We start from the raw sequence: 18,562 nt of genomic DNA, 5'->3' as shown, positions 1-18,562 counted from the left end.
CCGAGGCCTGCTGGGAGTTGTAGTGTCTTGTTTTAATTCCACCCATGAAGATCTGGTCACAAGCCCCTAGACTACGCTCAGATTATGTCTGGATATGAAATATCAGAATTACACAACTGTCAAAATTGAACAACTCTCTAAAATGCTAGATTCGTGTTCTGTCTTGACACAGATGCCAAGAAGAGTAGGTATAACACTGCCACCAAGAAGTACTTAACTATTTATTATATCACAGCCTGCTTTTTTTTTCCTGTATATTTTTTTATTGGACTTCGATTTCCCAACATATAACACCCAGTGCTCATCCCGTCAAGTGTCCCCCCCCCCCCCCGTGCCCGTCACCCGGTCACCCCATCCCCCCGCCCACCTCCCCTTCCACTACCCCTAGTTCGTTCCCCAGAATTAGGAGTCCTTCATGTTCTGTCATGATATTTCCCACTCATTTTCTCTCCTTTCGCCTATAATCCCTTCCACAGCCTGCTTTTTTTCAGATAGCCACACAGCAGAGTAGGGGTTGTCACTTCTGCTTCTTTCTACACGCTCCCTTCTGGCTACCCAGAGAACCCACAGGCTTTGCCTTGTCTGAAACAAGGATACAAAAGCTGCATAGCTTTGTCCCTGGCTGAGCTTTAATGTTTAGTAATAGAAATAATCACAATTATGCTTGCTTTCCCTGATTCATAGGCTTCTGGTGAGAATTAACGGAAGCAACAGATGTGAGAACATTGTAAACTTAAAGCATTAAGTTTTTTTTCTGTACTGTTTTACCATGCTGGATTTTTCTAGGGATATATTTCCTGGAATTCCTTCTGACTTGCTTTCACCTGAGGTTTTCCCAGGATTCTCCTCCTTCACTAAGCTCTACCCGCCTGTGTTTTAGTGTCTGAACAAACTTCCCTGTAAAGTTCCTTGTGTGCCTACTTACTTCACGTGATGGTTCCCAACTAGCCTTCCTATCACACATGGGCAAGGCCTGCATCTATTTTGCTTCCCATGGTTTCTGGCACATAGTCACCTTTCATAAATAGTTTCTAAACAAATGAATAAACAAGTCCTCAGATTATATGATCCAAAACAAAAATTGAATCACATGTTCCAATAGATTATTTCAATTGATGAATTCATATTAAAAGTTTGATGAAAGTGTCAAAATAAAATTGCTTTATTTTATGTTTATTCTGCATTTTATGTTTAACAGATTCTTTTTTTAAGATCTTATTTATTTATTCATGAAAGATACAGAGAGGGATCCCTGGGTGGCGCAGCGGCGCCTGCCTTTGGCCCGGGGCGTGATCCTGGAGACCCGGAATCGAATCCCACGTCGGGCTCCCGGTGCATGGAGCCTGCTTCTCCCTCTGCCTGTCTCTGCCTCTCTCTCTCTCTGTGCGTGACTATCATGAATAAATAAATAAAATCTTTAAAAAAAAAAAAAGAAAGAAAGAAAGATACAGAGAGAGAGGCAAAGGGAGAAGCAGGCTTCATTCAGGGAGCCCAATGTGGGACTTGATCCCCGGACTCCAGGATCATGCCCTAGGCCAAAGGCAGGCACTAAACCGCTGAGCCACCCAGGCATCCCTGCATTCTAGGTTTAACAGATTATCTTTATTGAGCAAATACATGAAAAGAAACACAAAATTCAACAAACATGTATCAGTGAAATTATTCATTGAACCCGAGAGAGCCTTGAAAAATCCAGTCTGCATATTTGGTCATATACAAAGCAAGGAATACAAGGCTCAAATTCTGCAAAGGATTTCTCCAAAGTATGAACAAGTTTTTGTCCTCACACCCTGATACCCAGCATCAGTTGACTGACTGATTGGACTAAAATGATGCTTTCACACAGAAGAAATGTTCAAAATTTTAAAGTATTACTGCTATAACCGGGTAGAACACCACACAGCTCTATTTCTGGTTTATCTGTTTGGATGACATTTTATACAAAGTCCTTCATGTTTGAAGGAATGCAGCACATAGTTAAGAGCCTGGGTTCTGGAGTCGGTAAGCCTGCTTTCAAATCCTAGTTCCATTACTTCTGTGTGACCAGAAATTTACTTAAGTTTCTGATTCCTTTTCCTCCTCTGTAAAATGAGGATAATAATAATTCTCAGAGCAGTATTGTAAAAATTTAGGTGAGATAATTTCTGAAAAGCTGCTTAGTAGCACCGTGTCTGGCACATACTAAGACTAGATATATGTTCAAGGTAATGTGATGAATGTTAAGAATGCTAAACTCCCTTCTCAGATAACACTTCTATCTCCATTGCTGTGTGATAAGGACCATACATTACACTTATAGTTACAGTTTAATCAGTTACCCTGGAGAGGAGACTGTTTCTCCTCTAAACCAACTATTCTGCTGTGACTTCTGATTAAAAACAAGTATTGTTGCCGAGTACTGTAAGTACTCCCCAGCCAACAAGCCTGACCTGTTTCTGCAAGGGTGTCATGGCTCCTCTGAAATCATCCTTATTCTATCTAAGTACTGATTGCCAGCCTGGTGATAAGCATGGCTGTACAGCAGGTATTCGTGAAAAGTTCAGGAAGTCATCTTGTTTCCAACAGTCTAGCTGAACAAAAAGGTCACAGAAGAGTGGCCCCAGCCCTCCAGGAGTTACAGACTCGAGGAGATAAAATGAACACACACATAAGTTGCATACAACAGAAGGCAGGTTAGAGGACTAAATATTAAAGCAGAAAAAGACCCTGAGGAATTCAGAAGTATGGAGAAAGGAAGAAGGCCAGGGCTCCAAAGGAAGGTATAAGACCCAGGGCATGGATTTGAGTCTGCCACAAATGTCATCACACATCCATCTATCTATCCCGCAACGAACTTCAAACATCTTTTTATATTGTTTAGTTACACAAATAATACATGAAGACATTTCCCTTGTAAAAAAAAAAAAGAAAGAAAGAAAGAAAAAAGAAAAAAGAAATAACACAGATAAAATCTCCCTTGTCAACCATCCCTACATTATAGTCCATCCTCTAAGAAAACACCATTTTCAGTTTAATATGTGTCTTTCCAGATCTTTTCCTGTATAGTACATTAATTCAAAAAATATTTGTTGAATGCCTACTATGTGCTAGGCACTGTTATAGGCCTGGAAATATAGGTGTGAACAAAACAAAGTCCTTCTCTTGAGGCATTTCTTTCCTTTTTTTTTCCAAGTTAATCTTTTTCAGTAATCTATATACCCAACATGGGGCTTGAATTCATGACGGCAAGATCAAGAGTCTTGCTCTACCAAATGAGCCAGCCAGGCACCCCTTAATTTTTAGATAAATTGTGATATATTTAACTTTACAGGTGCATCTCAGAGATCTATGGCAGTACATAGAGACCTGTCATTACCCTTTTGAACCGCTGTGTAGTATCCTACTTCGTTTTTTTCTTTTTAAGATTTTATTTATTTATTTATTCATGAGAGACACAGAGTGAGAGAGACAGAGGGAGAAGCAGGCTCCATGGAGGGAGGCTGATGTGGGACTCAATCCTGGGTCTCCAAGATCACAACATGGGCTGAAGGCGGCACAAAACCACTGAGCCACCTGGGCTGCCCCAGTATCCTACTTCACAGATGCTCCCCAAATTATTTAAACCACCTCCTCCAGACATAAAATAGGTTTATGTCAGTCTGGATTGCAAGCACTGGAAACTTACTTTGGCTCACAGAATGGAAACTGGATTTGTTGGAAGGGTACTAGGTTGAAGAGCTGGCAGGAAAGAAGGGGGCTAGGGAGCCAGAAACCCAGCCAAGTTCACACCATTCAGTGCCATTTGACTCAGCCTAGTCACCCTTCTACTGTTTTCCCATCCGTCCTTGGGTCTCCGCATCACTTCTTGGAGAGAAAGAGTCATGGGTGAGAACATCTGATTGGCTGGACCACAGTCACCTGCCTCTACCTTTCTGCCAGAAAAAGAGCCCTTTTCCCACCAAAGTTCTTCCAGTGGGGAATTACCCACAAAAGGGGGAAAATTTTATTTTATTTATTTTTTATTTTTTTTAAGGGGGAAAATTTTAAAAGACAAATGTGTGCTACAAATCATTCCCAATTTCTTGCTTCCTGGGACACCTGTTTATTGTGGACTGAGGCAAAGCTTAACCATTCAGTCTCCTTCAGACACACCATAGACTAATACCTATATTATTCCATATGCAAAAAAGAAAAAGAAAAGAAAAAGAAAACTATCTTCAGCTTTGCTGCAGAATTCTCTTCAAGACTGGCCACAGGGTGAGTGGTGGAGGGAACTCAATGAGGTGGAGAGAAGAGGAACCAATTCTGTGCAGCCAAAAATGACCTAGGTGAGGGCTGGAACCCCAGGAGGAAAACTTTGGGGGTCGTTTGCCCCAGCCAGGATAACAAGCTGGGAAACAGATCACTGGCAAAAGGCTGGCAGAGAGAAAACACTGGAAGTACATGCAGTCACAGAGCATTTGTGATTGTGATTCACCATCTGTCAGGCACTGAACTCAGTGTTGAACATTGAGCCAGGAATCCTACCTCAGGCTGTAGCTGGGGGGTAAGAGGGCCCTGCTGCCTGTGCCTCAAGAGAGGCAAGAAACAAACTCAGAGCAGCATTATGAAAGTACCGCAAGCAGCCAGGCTCAGTGCAGGGGCTGGATCTGAGGGAAACTTGGGGTGGTCCTGAGTCTTGCAGGGTGAGTTGAAAGTTCTGAAAACTGACCAAATCATTTTGAATTGTTATCTTTCTGGCCCTCTAATCAAAAACATCCAGACCTCAGGTCAGGAGGCCCCAGTGTTGGTAAGTTTCAAAGCAGTAACATATATGTGATGTTCAGGAACGGGCAGGTACATTATGAACTCCCTGCTTTGGGTGTTATCTCCACAGTCATGTGAGCTGAGGCCCAGAGGGATCCTTTTTGCTGCCATTATAACCCATTCTCAGGGGGATTGTTTTGGTCCGGAGAGAAACTTTGCACATAAAGTCTATACCTATCAGGAAGCAGAGTGAAGGTCAGAAAAGGCCCCAAGGCTTTTCCTACCTATTTGTTCTCTAGGCAGGAGGCTTCAGAGTCAGCTTCCAAGATTCCCCCATTCAAAATCAGAATGTAAAGGAAACTGTCCTTCAGCCTTCTGTAGGCCTGTACAATCATCCCCAATGATATGATCCATCTTCTTTCAAGGATGTAGGAAGACAGAACTGCCTTGCTTATTCATTCGTTCATTTATTCACACTTCACTGTGAATTAAATCCAAGGGTACTTCTTTTGGAACATGTGAATGTAAAGGACCACTTCTAATTGTGAAATAAAAAGGCTTATTTGCCCAGTTAATACAACTTCACATAGCCATTTGGATTAGGAAACATGAAAACCTTCTGGCAGACTCAGTTGTGTCTCAGATTACCATCACTGCATTTCTAAATTTGTTTATAGATTTTTTTTTATTAGTTTTGGCTTACCCCACTAGACTGTAAGCTCTGTGAGTTAAGGACTATATTTGGTTTTGTTTATCCAATTATTTGTTGAATGAATAAAGAAACAAAATGAATTAATTAAATCAAAGAAGTAATAAATGAAACAATGAGGTTACTCAGGCCTTGAGGAAAAATCACGTCCTGCCAATACTGGATGTAGGTTTTGTTTTGATGTACCCAGAATCTTTTAAAGGGTCCTCTGCTTCCCTATCTCAGTACGAGTTTTTGGATCTGGCTATAGAGGTAGGCAAACAACTCAGCCCTAGCCAATCAGAAGACTCTAACCTCCAGGCTCAAGGGTCTTCTAGTTGAGACCAGCCCAAGTAACTATTGAAATGAAGAATGTTATAAGAGCACCATTAAGGGAACTGAATGGGATAGGAGAGTGGAGGGTGGAGGAACCACCACCCACTTGGGAGAATAGAGACAGCTTCATGGAGGAGCTTCATGGCCTGAGCAAGACTTAGATGGCTGGAGATTTGGGAGAAGGCATTCTCTGTACAAAGAACAGGCCCAAACATGGGAGACAGGAACATATTAGGTGTGTTTGGAAGTTGACAAGGGCCCAGTCTGACTGTAGCAATGAATTTCTGTGTGTGGAGGGGTGGGGGGAGACAAGAGAAGGTTGGAAGAGTAGATCAGGGGCAGGTCTCTGAGAGTCCTGGATACTGTGCTAAGGAGCTGAGGGTTTTACTCAGGAGCCAATGTGGACATATTCAGAGTGGCAGCATTGGGCATTAGAAAGTTGATCTACCAGAAGAGTGGATTAAAGGATATGAGGCTAGGGTCCAGACACAAGTTGCATGAGCCCTGTCAAGGAAACACGAAGGACATCAGCGAAAGGACCAGAAATAGGGCATGACTACTGACAGAGGCACCAAAGGCCTGGAGGAATAAAAACTGACAGAGTCAAAAGACCAGGTTGCAGGACCTGGGTAACAGCATGTGGGTAGTGGTTTGAGAAGGGCTGGTTTTGGCATCATCCAAAACTGAGTTTGAATCTTGGTTTTGGCATGGGAAGTCTGTGTGATTGTGGGCAAGTTTTCTTATCTGTAGGTCTTGGTTTTCCTAGCCATAAAGAGGATAAAACCAAACTCAGAGGTTATTGGAAGACTAAAGGAAATAATATCTGTAAAGTACTTTTTGGTGTAGTTAGTAGGTACAAAGTTTCTTTTGGGGGTGATCCAAATGTTCTTAAGTTATGTTATGGTGATGGCTGCACAACTCCAGAAATATACTAAAAGCCATTGAGCTGTACAATTTAAATGGGTGGATTTTATGGTATGTAAATTATATCTCAATAAAACTGTTAAAAAGAATAATCAGTATGTGGTAGCTACTATCATGATCTGCTTTAGCTCCTGATCTGAGTACTTCTCATAGGCCTGCCTGGCCGGCACTGCTCCCAAAGCACCTTTGAAGATTTCCTTGTTGTTGTTATTTTAAAGATTTTATTTATTTATTCATGAGAGACACAAAGAGAGAAGAAGAGACATAGGCAGAGGGAGAAGCAAGCTCCCTGCAGGGAGCCCAATGTGGGACTCGATCCCAGGATCCCAGGATCCCATGATCATGCCCTGAGCCGAAGGAGACATTCAACCATTGAGCCATCCAGGTATCCCTCCTTGTTGTTGTTTTTTAGAGAGAGATTGAGAGAGAGAAAGAGAGAGCAGGTGGTAAGGGGGTAGAGAGAGAATCTTAAGCAAGCTCCACTGCTGGCATGGAGCCCGAAGCAGGGCTCAATCGCACATCCCCGAGATCATGACCTGAGCCAAAATCAAGAGCTTGATGCTTAAATGAACTACCCAGGGATCCGTGCAGATTTTCTGATTATGCTAGCATTATTGTTAAAAAGTTTCCAGTTGGGATGCCTGGGTGGCTCAGTAATTGAGCGTCTGCCTTCAGCTCAGGTCATGATCCTGGAATCCCAGGATCAAGTCCCACATCTGGGTCTCTGCGGGGAGCCTGCTTCTCCCTCTGTCTGTGCCTCTGCCTCTCTCTGTCTCTCATGAATAAATAAATAAAATATTTTTTTATAAAAAGTTTCTGAGGGATCCCTGGGTGGCTCAGCGGTTTGGTGCCTACCTTCCACCCAGGGTGTAATCCTGGAGTCCTGGGATCGAGTCCCACATCGGGCTTCCTATGTGGAGCCTGCTTCTCACTCTGCCTGTATCTCTGCCTCTCTCTCTCTCTCTCTGTCACTCATGAATAAATAAATAAAATCTTTAAAAAAAAAAGTTTCTGGTTGGCATCAACAAGGGAGAATATGATATGATCACTTTTTACCTATGATGAACACACAATAAGAGTTTATGGCCCCCTTGTCTTTTATTTCTTTAGTCTTTATTCCTGTTCCAATGGTAGATGTCGCTGGGTCCAGCATAACCCAACAGCTAGCACAGAGGCCCTCAGCCCTTCACTTTTCCACTGATTCTCAGAACTCCCCAGAAGCTTCAATAAATTTCTCCATGGGGGATCCCTGGGTGGCGCAGCGGTTTGGCGCCTGCCTTTGGCCTAGGGCGCGATCCTGGAGACCCGGGATCTAATCCCACGTCGGGCTCCCGGTGCATGGAGCCTGCTTCTCCCTCTGCCTATGTCTCTGCCTCTCTCTCTCTCTCTCTCTCTCTGTGACTATCATAAATAATAAAAAAATTAAAAAAAATAAAAATAAAAATAAATTTCTCCATGGCTTATACATTGTACACAGTTTCTTAAAATTCCTCTCTTTAGTTCCCTATGACTGCTGTAATAAATTTCCAGAAACCTGGTGCCTTAAAACAATAGAAATTGATTCTCTCACAGTTTTGGAGGCCAAAAGTTGAATATCAAGGTGTCAGGTAGTAGAGTTGGTTCCTTCTTAGGGACTCCGTGGGAGAGGCTGCTCCGTGCTCTCTGTACGCTTCTGGCGATTGCTGGCAATCCTTAATGTTCCCAGGCTGGTGGCAGCATCTCTCTAAATTCTGCCTCTATAGACACAATGGTATTCTCCCTGTGTTGTTTCTGTGTCCAAATTTCCCTCTTTTATAAGGATACTAGCCACTGCATTAAAGCCCATCCAATCCACTCTGACCTCACCTCAACTTAATTACATCTGCAGAGATCTTTTCAAATAAGGTCCCATTTCCAGGTTCCCATCAGACAGGAATTTGGAGGGAACCCCGTCCTACTCAGTGTACTACTCAAGCCTCCACCTGGTCTGTGTCTCTCTCAACCTCATCCTGTCTTGAGTCCTTTCTACTTTTACAAATGGCAAAATATTTCACACTGCTACATCAATGTGAGCTCAAAGCTGTGTATCCGTTGTGACTACCAAGTTACAGACCCCACTGGTCCCAGCACCCTGTTTAACCAGGGGCCAGTTATCTTTCCCTTCCTATCAGCAGCCTCAAGACATTTTCAAGTTTCTTTTTTTTTTTTTCCTCATAGAGATGCAGAGAGAGAGAGAGAGAGAGAGATGCAGAGAGAGAGAGAGAGAGAGAGAGAGGCAGAGACACAGGCAGAGGGAGAAGCAGGCTCCATGCAGAGAGCCTGACATGGGACTCGATCCAGGGTCTCCAGGATCACGCCCTGGGCTGCAGGTGGCGCTAAACCGCTCCGCCACCAGGGCTGCCCACATTTTCAAGTTCTGATTTCTGTTTGCAGTTTCCTCAGGTGCTACTCTACTGTGAGGTGTTTAATATCTCATTAGTACCTCTTTGCATCACAGTGTGAATCCCCTAATCTCTTAAAATCTCTGTGCAAATCCCTTCTCCCCAACCAGCTCAGCTCCTAGAGCCTCTTGCTCTGGGCGCAGGGCAGCGAGGAAGGGACTGGGAAAGAGGTCTGCCTTGATGCTGCAGAGGCCCATGGCTCAGCACTCAGGGATACTGCTGGCCTCTGAAAACAGTGTCAAGCCCCATTCTTGCCACCTACTTTGAAATCCTCCATAGTGGGGGCAAGAATTTAATCAACCTGCAGCATCATCCTCTCTGCCCTGGAAAATGAGTCTACACAGTTCCCCTGCTGGGCGACAGGCAACGTGATAGGCAGCCGGGTGTCTCCCCGCTCCCTTCCTTCCCAGTGGTTAGCCCTAAGCCCCTCCAGGCACTGGGCAGAGCTAAAGTCATAAAATTAATCAGCTCTTATGGGTGGCTTATTTTTTGCTAGCATTTGATTCTAAAAATTTTCAGTCAACAGAATTGAAAGACTTTGACCATGAACTTTGACCTATTTACCCAGCACTTAGATTCTACCATTAATATTTCTTAGTATTTAAATAATTGACATAGGGGCACCAGGGTGACTCAGTGGTGGAGCATCTGTCTTTGGTTCAGATCGTGATCCCGGGGTCCTGGGATCGAGTCCCACATCGGGCTCTCCACAGGGAGCTTTCTTCTCCCTCTGCCTATGTCTCTGCCTCTCTCTGTCTCTCATGAATAAATAAAATCTAAAAAGAAAAAAAATGACATATATGCTTTTGAAGCATACACTTGTAGCTTTTAATATATTTGCTGCATTATACATACATCATCACCAATTCCAAAATGTTTTCATCACGCCAGAAGAAACCCCTTACCCATTAGCACTTAGCCCTAATTCCCTCTTCCCATCCCCTGTCAACCATTAATCTACTGTCTCTACGGGTTTGTCTTTTCTGCAAATTTCATAGAAGTAGAGTCATACCGTATGAGGCCTTTTGTGTTTCATTTCTTTCATTTAGCATTAGTCTTCTTCAAGTTTCACTCATGTTGTAGCATATAACAGTACTTCGTTCCCTCTCAATGGTGAATAATAGTATATTATATAAACAGACAATATTTCATTCTTCCATTCAGTAGCTAATAAACATTTGGGTTGTTCTTTTTGGCTCTTCCAAATATTGCCATGAATGTTTCTGTGCAATTTTTTTGTGTGGACATATGTTTCCAATTCTCTCAGGTACATATCTAAGGAGTGGAATTGCTGGGTCATATGTAACATTAACATTTCACTATTCATGCTTTCCCATATATCTATTGTCTTCTCTCTTAAGCATCCTTCTAACAGCACAGTACTCCATCTCAATTTGTGTACACTTGAGAACAAATTGCAAACATCAGTACACCTCACCTCTAAACTCACTAGTATGTCTATTGACTAGAATTCCAGTATTTATTTAGTTTTTTCTTTTCAGGTAAAATATACATACTATGAATTCTAAAGTACGATTCAATGAGTTTTTTTTTTTAAACATTTTATTTATTTATTCATGGGAGACAGAGAGAGAGACAGAGACAGAGACACAGGCAGAGGGAGCCTGATGTGGGACTCAATCCCAGGTCTCCAGGATCAGGCCCTGGGCTGAAGGCGGCGCTAAACCGCTGAACCACCCAGGCTGCCCTGATTCAATGAGTTTTAACACAGTGAAACCCAACCACCAGGCCTCTATCAGATCAGTCTTTGCCCCCACCCCACCCTCTCCAAAGGCAATCTATCTTCTGATTTTTTCACCAAAAATTAATTTTGCCTTCGTATAAACAGAATCATACAGTATGTGCTCCTTCTTTTCACTCAGCATACTGGTTTTAGTTTTTTTTTTTAAGATTTTATTTATTTATCCATGAGAGACAGAGAGAGAGAGAGGCAGAGACATAGCCAGAGGGAGAAACAGGCTCCTGGCAGGGAGCCTGGTGTGGGACTCAATTCTGGGTCTCCAGGATCAGGCCCTGGGCTGAAGGCGGTGCTAAATCCCTGAGCCACCCGGGCTGCCCCAGCATACTGTTTCTGAGATTCATTCATGTTACCACATGTAGCAATACTTCAGTCCTTTTGGTTGCTGAAGAGTTTTCCGCCACCATGATCATGTGGCTGTACCATTGTTTATCCATTCTCCTGCTGATAAACACCGGAGCTGCTGTTTTTATGCTGTTTCCAGCTTTTATGAACAAAGCTGCTATGCTCATCATTGGCCATAGGCCAGGATATGAACTTATGCTTTTATTTCTCTTAGGTAAATGCCTAGGATTGAAATTCTGTTAGAGGATAAGTGTACGTTGAGCTTTGTAAGAAACTGCCAGGCCTCTTCCCAAAGTGGCTGTACTATTTTTCATATCCAAAACGATGATGAGGCTTACAAATTTTGAACCAAAAAATAAAAGCACAGATTGTAAGCTGCTACTAATTATTTCTATAACTATCTTAAATGTTTAAATAATTAGGCTAAATAAATAGGCTCAGAATACTGTAGCTAATAAATGTCTGTCTTGACCATACTTTCAAATGAATAATGATTTAAAATGAGAGGATGGCTCTTTCACAATGAAAAAAAAATTATCAGCGAACCAGGAATAGAAGGGAATGTCATCAACCTGATGAAGCCAATCTTTTTAGGAAAACCCACAGCCAACATTATACTTGATGATAAAAGACTGAATGCTTTCCCCTGTGATCAGGAACAAGACATGGATATCTGCCCTCACCATTTCTACTCCTTGTTGTTCTAGGGGTTCTAGCTCTGCAACTAGGAAGGAAAGATAAAAGGCATCCAGACTAGAAAGAAAGAAGTAAAACTATCTTTATGTGTAGATGTTACGATCATATACATAGAGAAAATCCTACAGCATCTACTAAAAAGAGGTAATGAATTTTATGACAGTCTGTAGAAGTCCAGATTTCCAAGATTTAAAAATTCACTGGCTTTCTTCAAACTGCCTCTTCCTGGGATCCCTGGGTGGCGCAGCGGTTTGGCGCCTGCCTTTGGCCCAGGGCGCGATCCTGGAGACCCGGGATCGAATCCCACGTCGGGCTCCAATCCCACGTCGGGCTCCAATCCCACGTCGGGCTCCAATCCCACATCGGGCTCCAATCCCACGTCGGGCTCCCGGTGCATGGAGCCTGTTTCTCCCTCTGCCTATGTCTCTGCCTCTCTCTCTGTGTGTGACTATCATAAATAAGTAAAAGTTATTAAAAAAAAACAAACTGCCTCTTCCTTTATTTCTACATTCTTCTCCTCACTTGGCAAGAATACCCCAATTCTTTTTATTTTTTTTTTAAGATTTTATTTATTTATTCATGAGAGACACAGAGAGAGGCAGAGAGAGAGGGAGAGACAGGAGAAGCAGGCTCCATGCAAGGAGCCGGATATGGATCACGCCCTGAGCCTAAGGCAGACAGGCTCAACCGCTCAACCACCCAGGGGTCCCTATTCCAACTCTTTATAAACCACTACCCAACTATTGCCTCCATCCCATCTCTCCCTAAAGGTTTGCTCCTGTAATAACCCATCTTGAAACTGCCCACCAAGACCCCTGTTTCTCTTTATCTGGACCCCAGGCTCCAGTCTCTTCCTCTGCACTCCCTTTATCAATTTGACTCCTCTCTTGCTGGGTGTTCTAAAGTAGCTCCCGGGGCAGCCTCGGCGGCTCAGAGGTTTAGCGCCGCCTTCGGCCCAAGGTGTGATCCTGGAGACCCTGAATTGAGTCCCACATCAGGCTCCCTGCGTGGAAGCCTGCCTCTCCCTCTGCCTGGGTCTCTGCCTCTCTCTCCATGTGTCTCTCATGAATAAATAAAATCCTAAAAAAAAAAAATAAATAAAGTAGCTCCCTACAGCCTGGTTTCTGTATTTGTGTGTATACACATCCCATCGTGGCTAATTTTAAAAACAGCTTTATGGACATATAATTTATATATGAAATTCACTCATTTTAAGAGAACATTCAATGATTTTCAGTAAATTTACTAAGTTATTCAATCATCACCATAATCCGGTTTTGAATATATTTATCCTGCTAATAATGTATCTCCCCTGGTTGGCTCTTAAAGACTGGGCCACCAAAAGTCCATCTACAAGTGTAGAGTTTGAAAGTGAGGTCTGATTGGAGATTTTTAAAGATTTTATTTATTCATTCATGAGAGACACAGAGAGGTAGGCAGAGGGAGAAGCAAGCAGGCTCCCTGAAGGGAGCAAGATGTAGGATTCCATCTGGGAATTCCGGGATCACACCCTGAGCTGAAGGGAGACGCTCAACCGCCGAGCCACTCAGGCGTCACTGATTTGGGATTTTTGAATAAGTCTAATACCTCCAGGCAACAAGACAGTAAAGGATCATTTTTCCATCCCTCTTCCTTTAAAAAAAAAAAAAATGAAGTCTTGGTTGATCATTAAGCCAACCATGATATCTTGAAGAGTTAAACGGATCCATATCTCCATTACCATCCAAACAACTCGTTTTCCTCTCCTGCTTCCCCTTCAGAGAAGACACTCCCCAGCTGCTGAGGCATTCTTAAAAGAACTTTCTAGCTCAGCTCACACCCCGCCCAAGACCAACGACCTCCTCCTCTCCAGGAAGGCCAGCCCCAGTCCAGGCCCGCACAGACCCATGCTCCGGGTCAAGAAGCATTCATCGGGCCTTTCTCTGCCAATTCTAACGCTGCCACCGCTTCCCCACGCCCCGACCCCCATCCAACTACGAGGTCCGGTCTTCCTTTTCGTCCCTGTCAGCCTTGTTTCCCTAATCTCCAGACCGATCCCTAGCCTCAGATCTCCGTCCGCGCCTCGCTCGCCGGGTCAGCCCTTCCCAGACGCTGGCACCCGGACCTCCAAAGTGCAAATGCCAAAACCAGACGAGTTGACGCGCCTAGACGAGGAGAGTGTGTGGGTGTAAGTGTCTGTGCTGGTGTGTGGAAGAAACCAACCGAGTCCACGCGGGTGTTCATTTTCGGGAAATGCCAACCACGCCCGGCTGACAGAGCGACGAGCCGCACCCCAGCGCCCCCGTGCACGCAGCACTCCGGGTGGGGCAGCTCCGAAGCTGCTGGGCTTCACCCTGCGCCCCGGCCGGGCGGGCGCCCCGCCCCCCAGCCGTACCCCGCCCCCCCGGCCCCGCGCGGTGGTAGGGCCCGGCCGCGACGTCACCCATTGTTTACAAATCAACCCGAGCCGGTAGGATTCCGGCTCCCGCTGCTGCAGGCGCGCGGCGCGAGTGCCTGGCGGGCTCCGGCTTCCGCGTCCGCCCCGGCCCGGCCCGGCCCGGCCCGGCCCCGGCCCCGGCCCCGGCCTCGCCCCCGCGTCGGCCCCCGCCCCGCGCCCCGCGCCCCGCTCCGCCGCGGCCCTCCGAGCCCCGCCGGCCGCACAGCGCCGGGTGCCCGGGCGGGGGGCCATGCCGTGCCGGAGGGAGGAGGAAGAGGAAGCCGGCGAGGAAGCGGAGGGGGAGGCGGAGGAGGAGGAGGAGGACAGCTTCCTCCTGCTGGAGCAGTCGGTGACGCTGGGCGGCTCGGGCGAGGTGGACCTGCTGGTGGCCCAGATCGGCGAGACGCTGCAGCTGGACGCGGCGCAGGACAGCCCGGCCTCCCCGTGCGCGCCCCCGGGGCCGCCGCTGCAGCCCCCGCGGCCCCCGGCGGCCGTGCGGGCGGACAAGGCCCGGCCCCCCGCGCTGCCGCTGCTCCTGCCGCCCGCGCCGGCCGAGGCGGTGGGCCCGGCGCCCCCGGGGGCCCTGCGCTGCGCCCTCGGGGACCGCGGCCGCGTGCGGGGTCGGGCTGCGCCCTACTTCGTGGCCGAGCTCGCCGCGGGCCCCAGCGCGTCGTCGCCGCTGGCCCCTCAGCCCGGCCTTGACGGGCCCTCGGGAGCGGACAAGCGGGCCGCCCCGCAGCCGCTGTCGGGCCCGTGCCGGCGAGGGTGGCTGCGGGGCGCCGCCGCCTCCCGCCGCCTCCAGCAGCGACGCGGGCCCCAGCCCGAATCCCGCACCGGCGACGACGACCCGCACCGGCTCCTGCAGCAGCTGGTGCTCTCGGGGAACCTCATCAAGGAGGCGGTGCGGAGGCTTCATTCGCGACGGCTGCAGATACACGCAAAGCTTCCCCAGCGCCCGCTCTCCGGGCCGCTGTCGGCCCCGGTGCATGAGCCCCCTTCTCCCCGCAGCCCCCGGGCGGCCTGCAGCTACTCCGGCGCGTCCGGGAGGAGGGCGCAGCCCCGAACTGGCGACGGCGTTCCTGTCCCTGGCAGCTAACACCCCGGGAGTGGCCACAGCGCCAGCCTCTGCCTGGAGGGCCGGGGAGCCCCCTGAGGGCTACATCCCTACTCGCACTGGTGAACTCGCGTTTTGGAAGCGGGAAAATAAGCTAATGCAGACGAGGAATGGAAAAACCGCGAATGTTTTCGCGGGGAACTAACGGAGGGCCCCCGATGCGTTTGAAAAACAGAAGAACTTGGGTGCCCTATTTGAGGCAGATTACAGAGCGCACCCCGAGCTCACATCCAGTGGTACTCCCCGTTCGGCGTGGCCAGCCCCAGCGGTGCAGCGAGCAGAGCCACGCAGCCGAGCCAGTGGGACCCTCCAGCCCAGCGACCATGTGGCCACGTTCCACGCGTCTCTGGATCGCCGCGCGCCCAGAGGACGAGGATGGCCCCAGTTACTTGCTTTACCTTTTCGGGGCTGGTTCCTGATCCACTTTGGGGGAGGGGAACATGAGTCAGACCATCATTTCAGGGAGAACCTCAAACTGCCAGACTTGAAAAATTTACGACTCTTTAAAAAACCCATCTTGTGTCTTGTGGGTGCTGGTTCTTAACGCAAAACACGCGGTGCCATCAAAGGACCTTTTTTGGGAGTTGAATGGGAGTAAGGTTCGCGCTGCCTCCGCTGTGCGAGCGGGGGGCGGGGGGGGCTGCGCGCCGGCGAGGGGAGGCGGGGGCGCGGTGCCGCGGCCCGGGGAAGTGGGAGTCGGCGAAGTCTTCCTCTCTGGGAGATTTTCACTGCCGTCCCCCTCCTCGGGTTCAAGGTCAGGGTTCCCCCAGCGCCCGCGGGGGTGCGGGGCTCCAGGAGAGCGGAAGAGTTGCCGGGTTCCGCCTGTACCCGGGAGAAGCGCCCGGTGCTGTGCAAGTGCTGGAGTCTCCTAAGGACGCGCGCCCCGCGGCCGCCGCGGCTGCGGGCCGAAGGGGACGAGCCGGGCCGGTGCCCACCGCGGCCCGCCGCGCCCCGGGCTTTCAGAAAGTGCCCGGAGCCTCAGCCTCGGTCGGGCAGCCCCCACCCCACCCCCACCTCCCCGCCTCGGCTCGGCTCCGCGGTCCCACTCCAAGCGGGTGGCGCTGGCGCTCCTAGGGGCCCGGGCTGGGGGCTGGGGAGACGCCACGTGACGGGCACTCCGGGGACACAGGCTCGCACAGCAGCTTATAATGGACTCTCCGGGGCCATTTGCAATAACAGCTGCAATTCCCTGGATACACGGAGTTGGTTTCCTCCCTCCGCCCCTCCCCCAGCCATGCCAGCTCGCCTTTGTAAGTGAAGGAAACCGAGTAGAAAATGTGACCCTCCAAACGGAGAAGCTGCAGGCTTTGCCATTGTGAGCCGTGGTGAAGTGCGTTTAGCATACTTTTCACTTACTCTTGAGGGATCTAAATCCGTTTTGTTGGTGTTTAAGTTTTAAAAGATTCAATGGCTTGTTCATCATCCAGATGTGGCTATTGAGGTATCTACACTTCGCACCGGAGTGTCTGGAATTGTGGCTATCCTGATTATAGGATTTTAACTTAACTGAAATACTTGTTTTTAATAAATGCATTGGGTTTTTTGGTTGGGGTTTTTTGTTTGGTTTTATCTTATTCTTGGCTTTCGGTGGGAAAGGTGCACAGAGCACAATTCTCTAATCCATAAACCTAAAAACACTTGAAATCCTTGTCAGCCTGGCTTGTGGATGGTAATTAGAGCGCCTTTGTGTCTGAGCAGCTCACTAGTTAAGCAGGGTCTGCGTGGCTGGGTGTGTATTGGTGCTGGCATGAAATTAAATGAAAGTGAGGTCAGGTTTTGGACCAATCCCATTCACTAAAACCTTAGAGCCCCTTGGATTACCAGTGATGGAGATGTTTTATGAAGCTGCCTCTGACTGTATTAGCAAAGGGCATCAGATCAGCTGGTCACTGCAAACTGGGACTTTTTTTCTTTCTCTTGACTGTGGTCATTAAGTGGACTTGTTTCACATGCGGTCCTTAAGGCTAGGACAGCTCTTGGTTAGAGGCTGATCAGGATACAAACCCACAGTGGGAAAGCTGGCTGGCAGTGTCTGAAAGGACTCCTCTCTCTGCCCTTGGCATGTTTGTTGCCATGCTCTCCCTAAGCGGTGACCTAACAGCCCATCTCTGCCCCTCCCTGAGTTACTTCAGTCTGTTCTCTCCAGAAAGGAGCCACACTAGGCAACAGATGATCCAGGATTCAAGGCCACTTATTAAATGGGGTCCTTGGACAAGTTGCTCAACCCCTGTGAGCTTTGGTTTCTTCATCCGTACAATAGACAAGAAATGGGATGAGGAAGAGGTTTATGGTGACTGGCACATACTGAAGATGAACAGTCTCTAGTCTCTCCTCCTTCCTTCCCAGGACTGCCTTTTGGTAGGCAGACCACTAGGTCCTCAGTTTATCACAAAAGAAGACCATGCCATGATCCCAAAAATGCTTTCTAGATTGACTACTGTATGTTACAGTCCTGATTTTCTAACACCCTTTTGGGTTCCATGCCTATTGTCTGTATCTCCCCATTCAAATATACACAGCCCCTGATGGTCTATAAGAAGTACCTCCAGAGCACACCCAGCTGTTTCCCACAACCTATGCAGGAAGTGTGGGAGGCTTGTCCAGTGCCACTCAGCAAGGGAAGGGTGATTATGGAGACTCTAACATAACTGAGGAAGATGGGGTTTGTGTGTGGGGGGGGAGTTGTCCAACAGTGCAGGTAGCTGTCACCTCTGGGCACTGAGCAAAAGTGGAAAAAAAAAGTGGAAAGTGGTCAGGTGCTGACTTTCCCTGGCATTGGGGTATCCCTGAGGTCCTCAGCCCCACTACTTTAGTGGGCATGGGATTTCCTGGAGGTCAAAGGGTTAGGAGCAATCCAGGGCCAAACTGGCCATGATTCCATGCCACTGCACAAACTGTGCTGGCTTCTTGTAATGATTAAGGCTAGACTCAACTATGGGGCTCACCCAGTACTACTCCCTCCTTAAAAAAGAAAGACTGGAGGGGCACCTAGGTGGCTCAATAGTTGAGCATCTGCCTTTGGCTCAGGTCCTGATCCCTGGAGTTCTGGGATGAGTCCTGCATCAGCTCCCCACAGGGAGCCTGCTTCTCCCTCTGCCTATGTCTCTGCCTCTCTCTGTGTCTCTCATGAATAAATACA

At 47.8% G+C, this 18,562-nt stretch overlaps 1 protein-coding gene across 1 annotated transcript; it reads left to right on the top strand.

Annotated features, from left to right (window-relative positions):
* Positions 1-14,525: 14,525 nt before the first annotated feature.
* LOC121476462 (proto-oncogene FRAT1-like) lies at positions 14,526-15,938 on the top strand. The gene has a single exon (XM_041730508.1). It carries the CDS (start codon positions 14,560-14,562, stop codon positions 15,403-15,405), a length of 846 nt encoding a protein of 281 aa, XP_041586442.1. The 5' UTR covers positions 14,526-14,559; the 3' UTR covers positions 15,406-15,938.
* Positions 15,939-18,562: the final 2,624 nt, after the last annotated feature.

Source organism: Vulpes lagopus, chromosome 2 (assembly GCF_018345385.1).
Source record: "Vulpes lagopus strain Blue_001 chromosome 2, ASM1834538v1, whole genome shotgun sequence".
Taxonomy (NCBI): Eukaryota; Metazoa; Chordata; class Mammalia; order Carnivora; family Canidae; genus Vulpes; species Vulpes lagopus.
The sequence above is the reverse complement of the archived record's forward strand: the minus strand, read 5'-3'. Positions and strand labels throughout refer to the sequence as shown.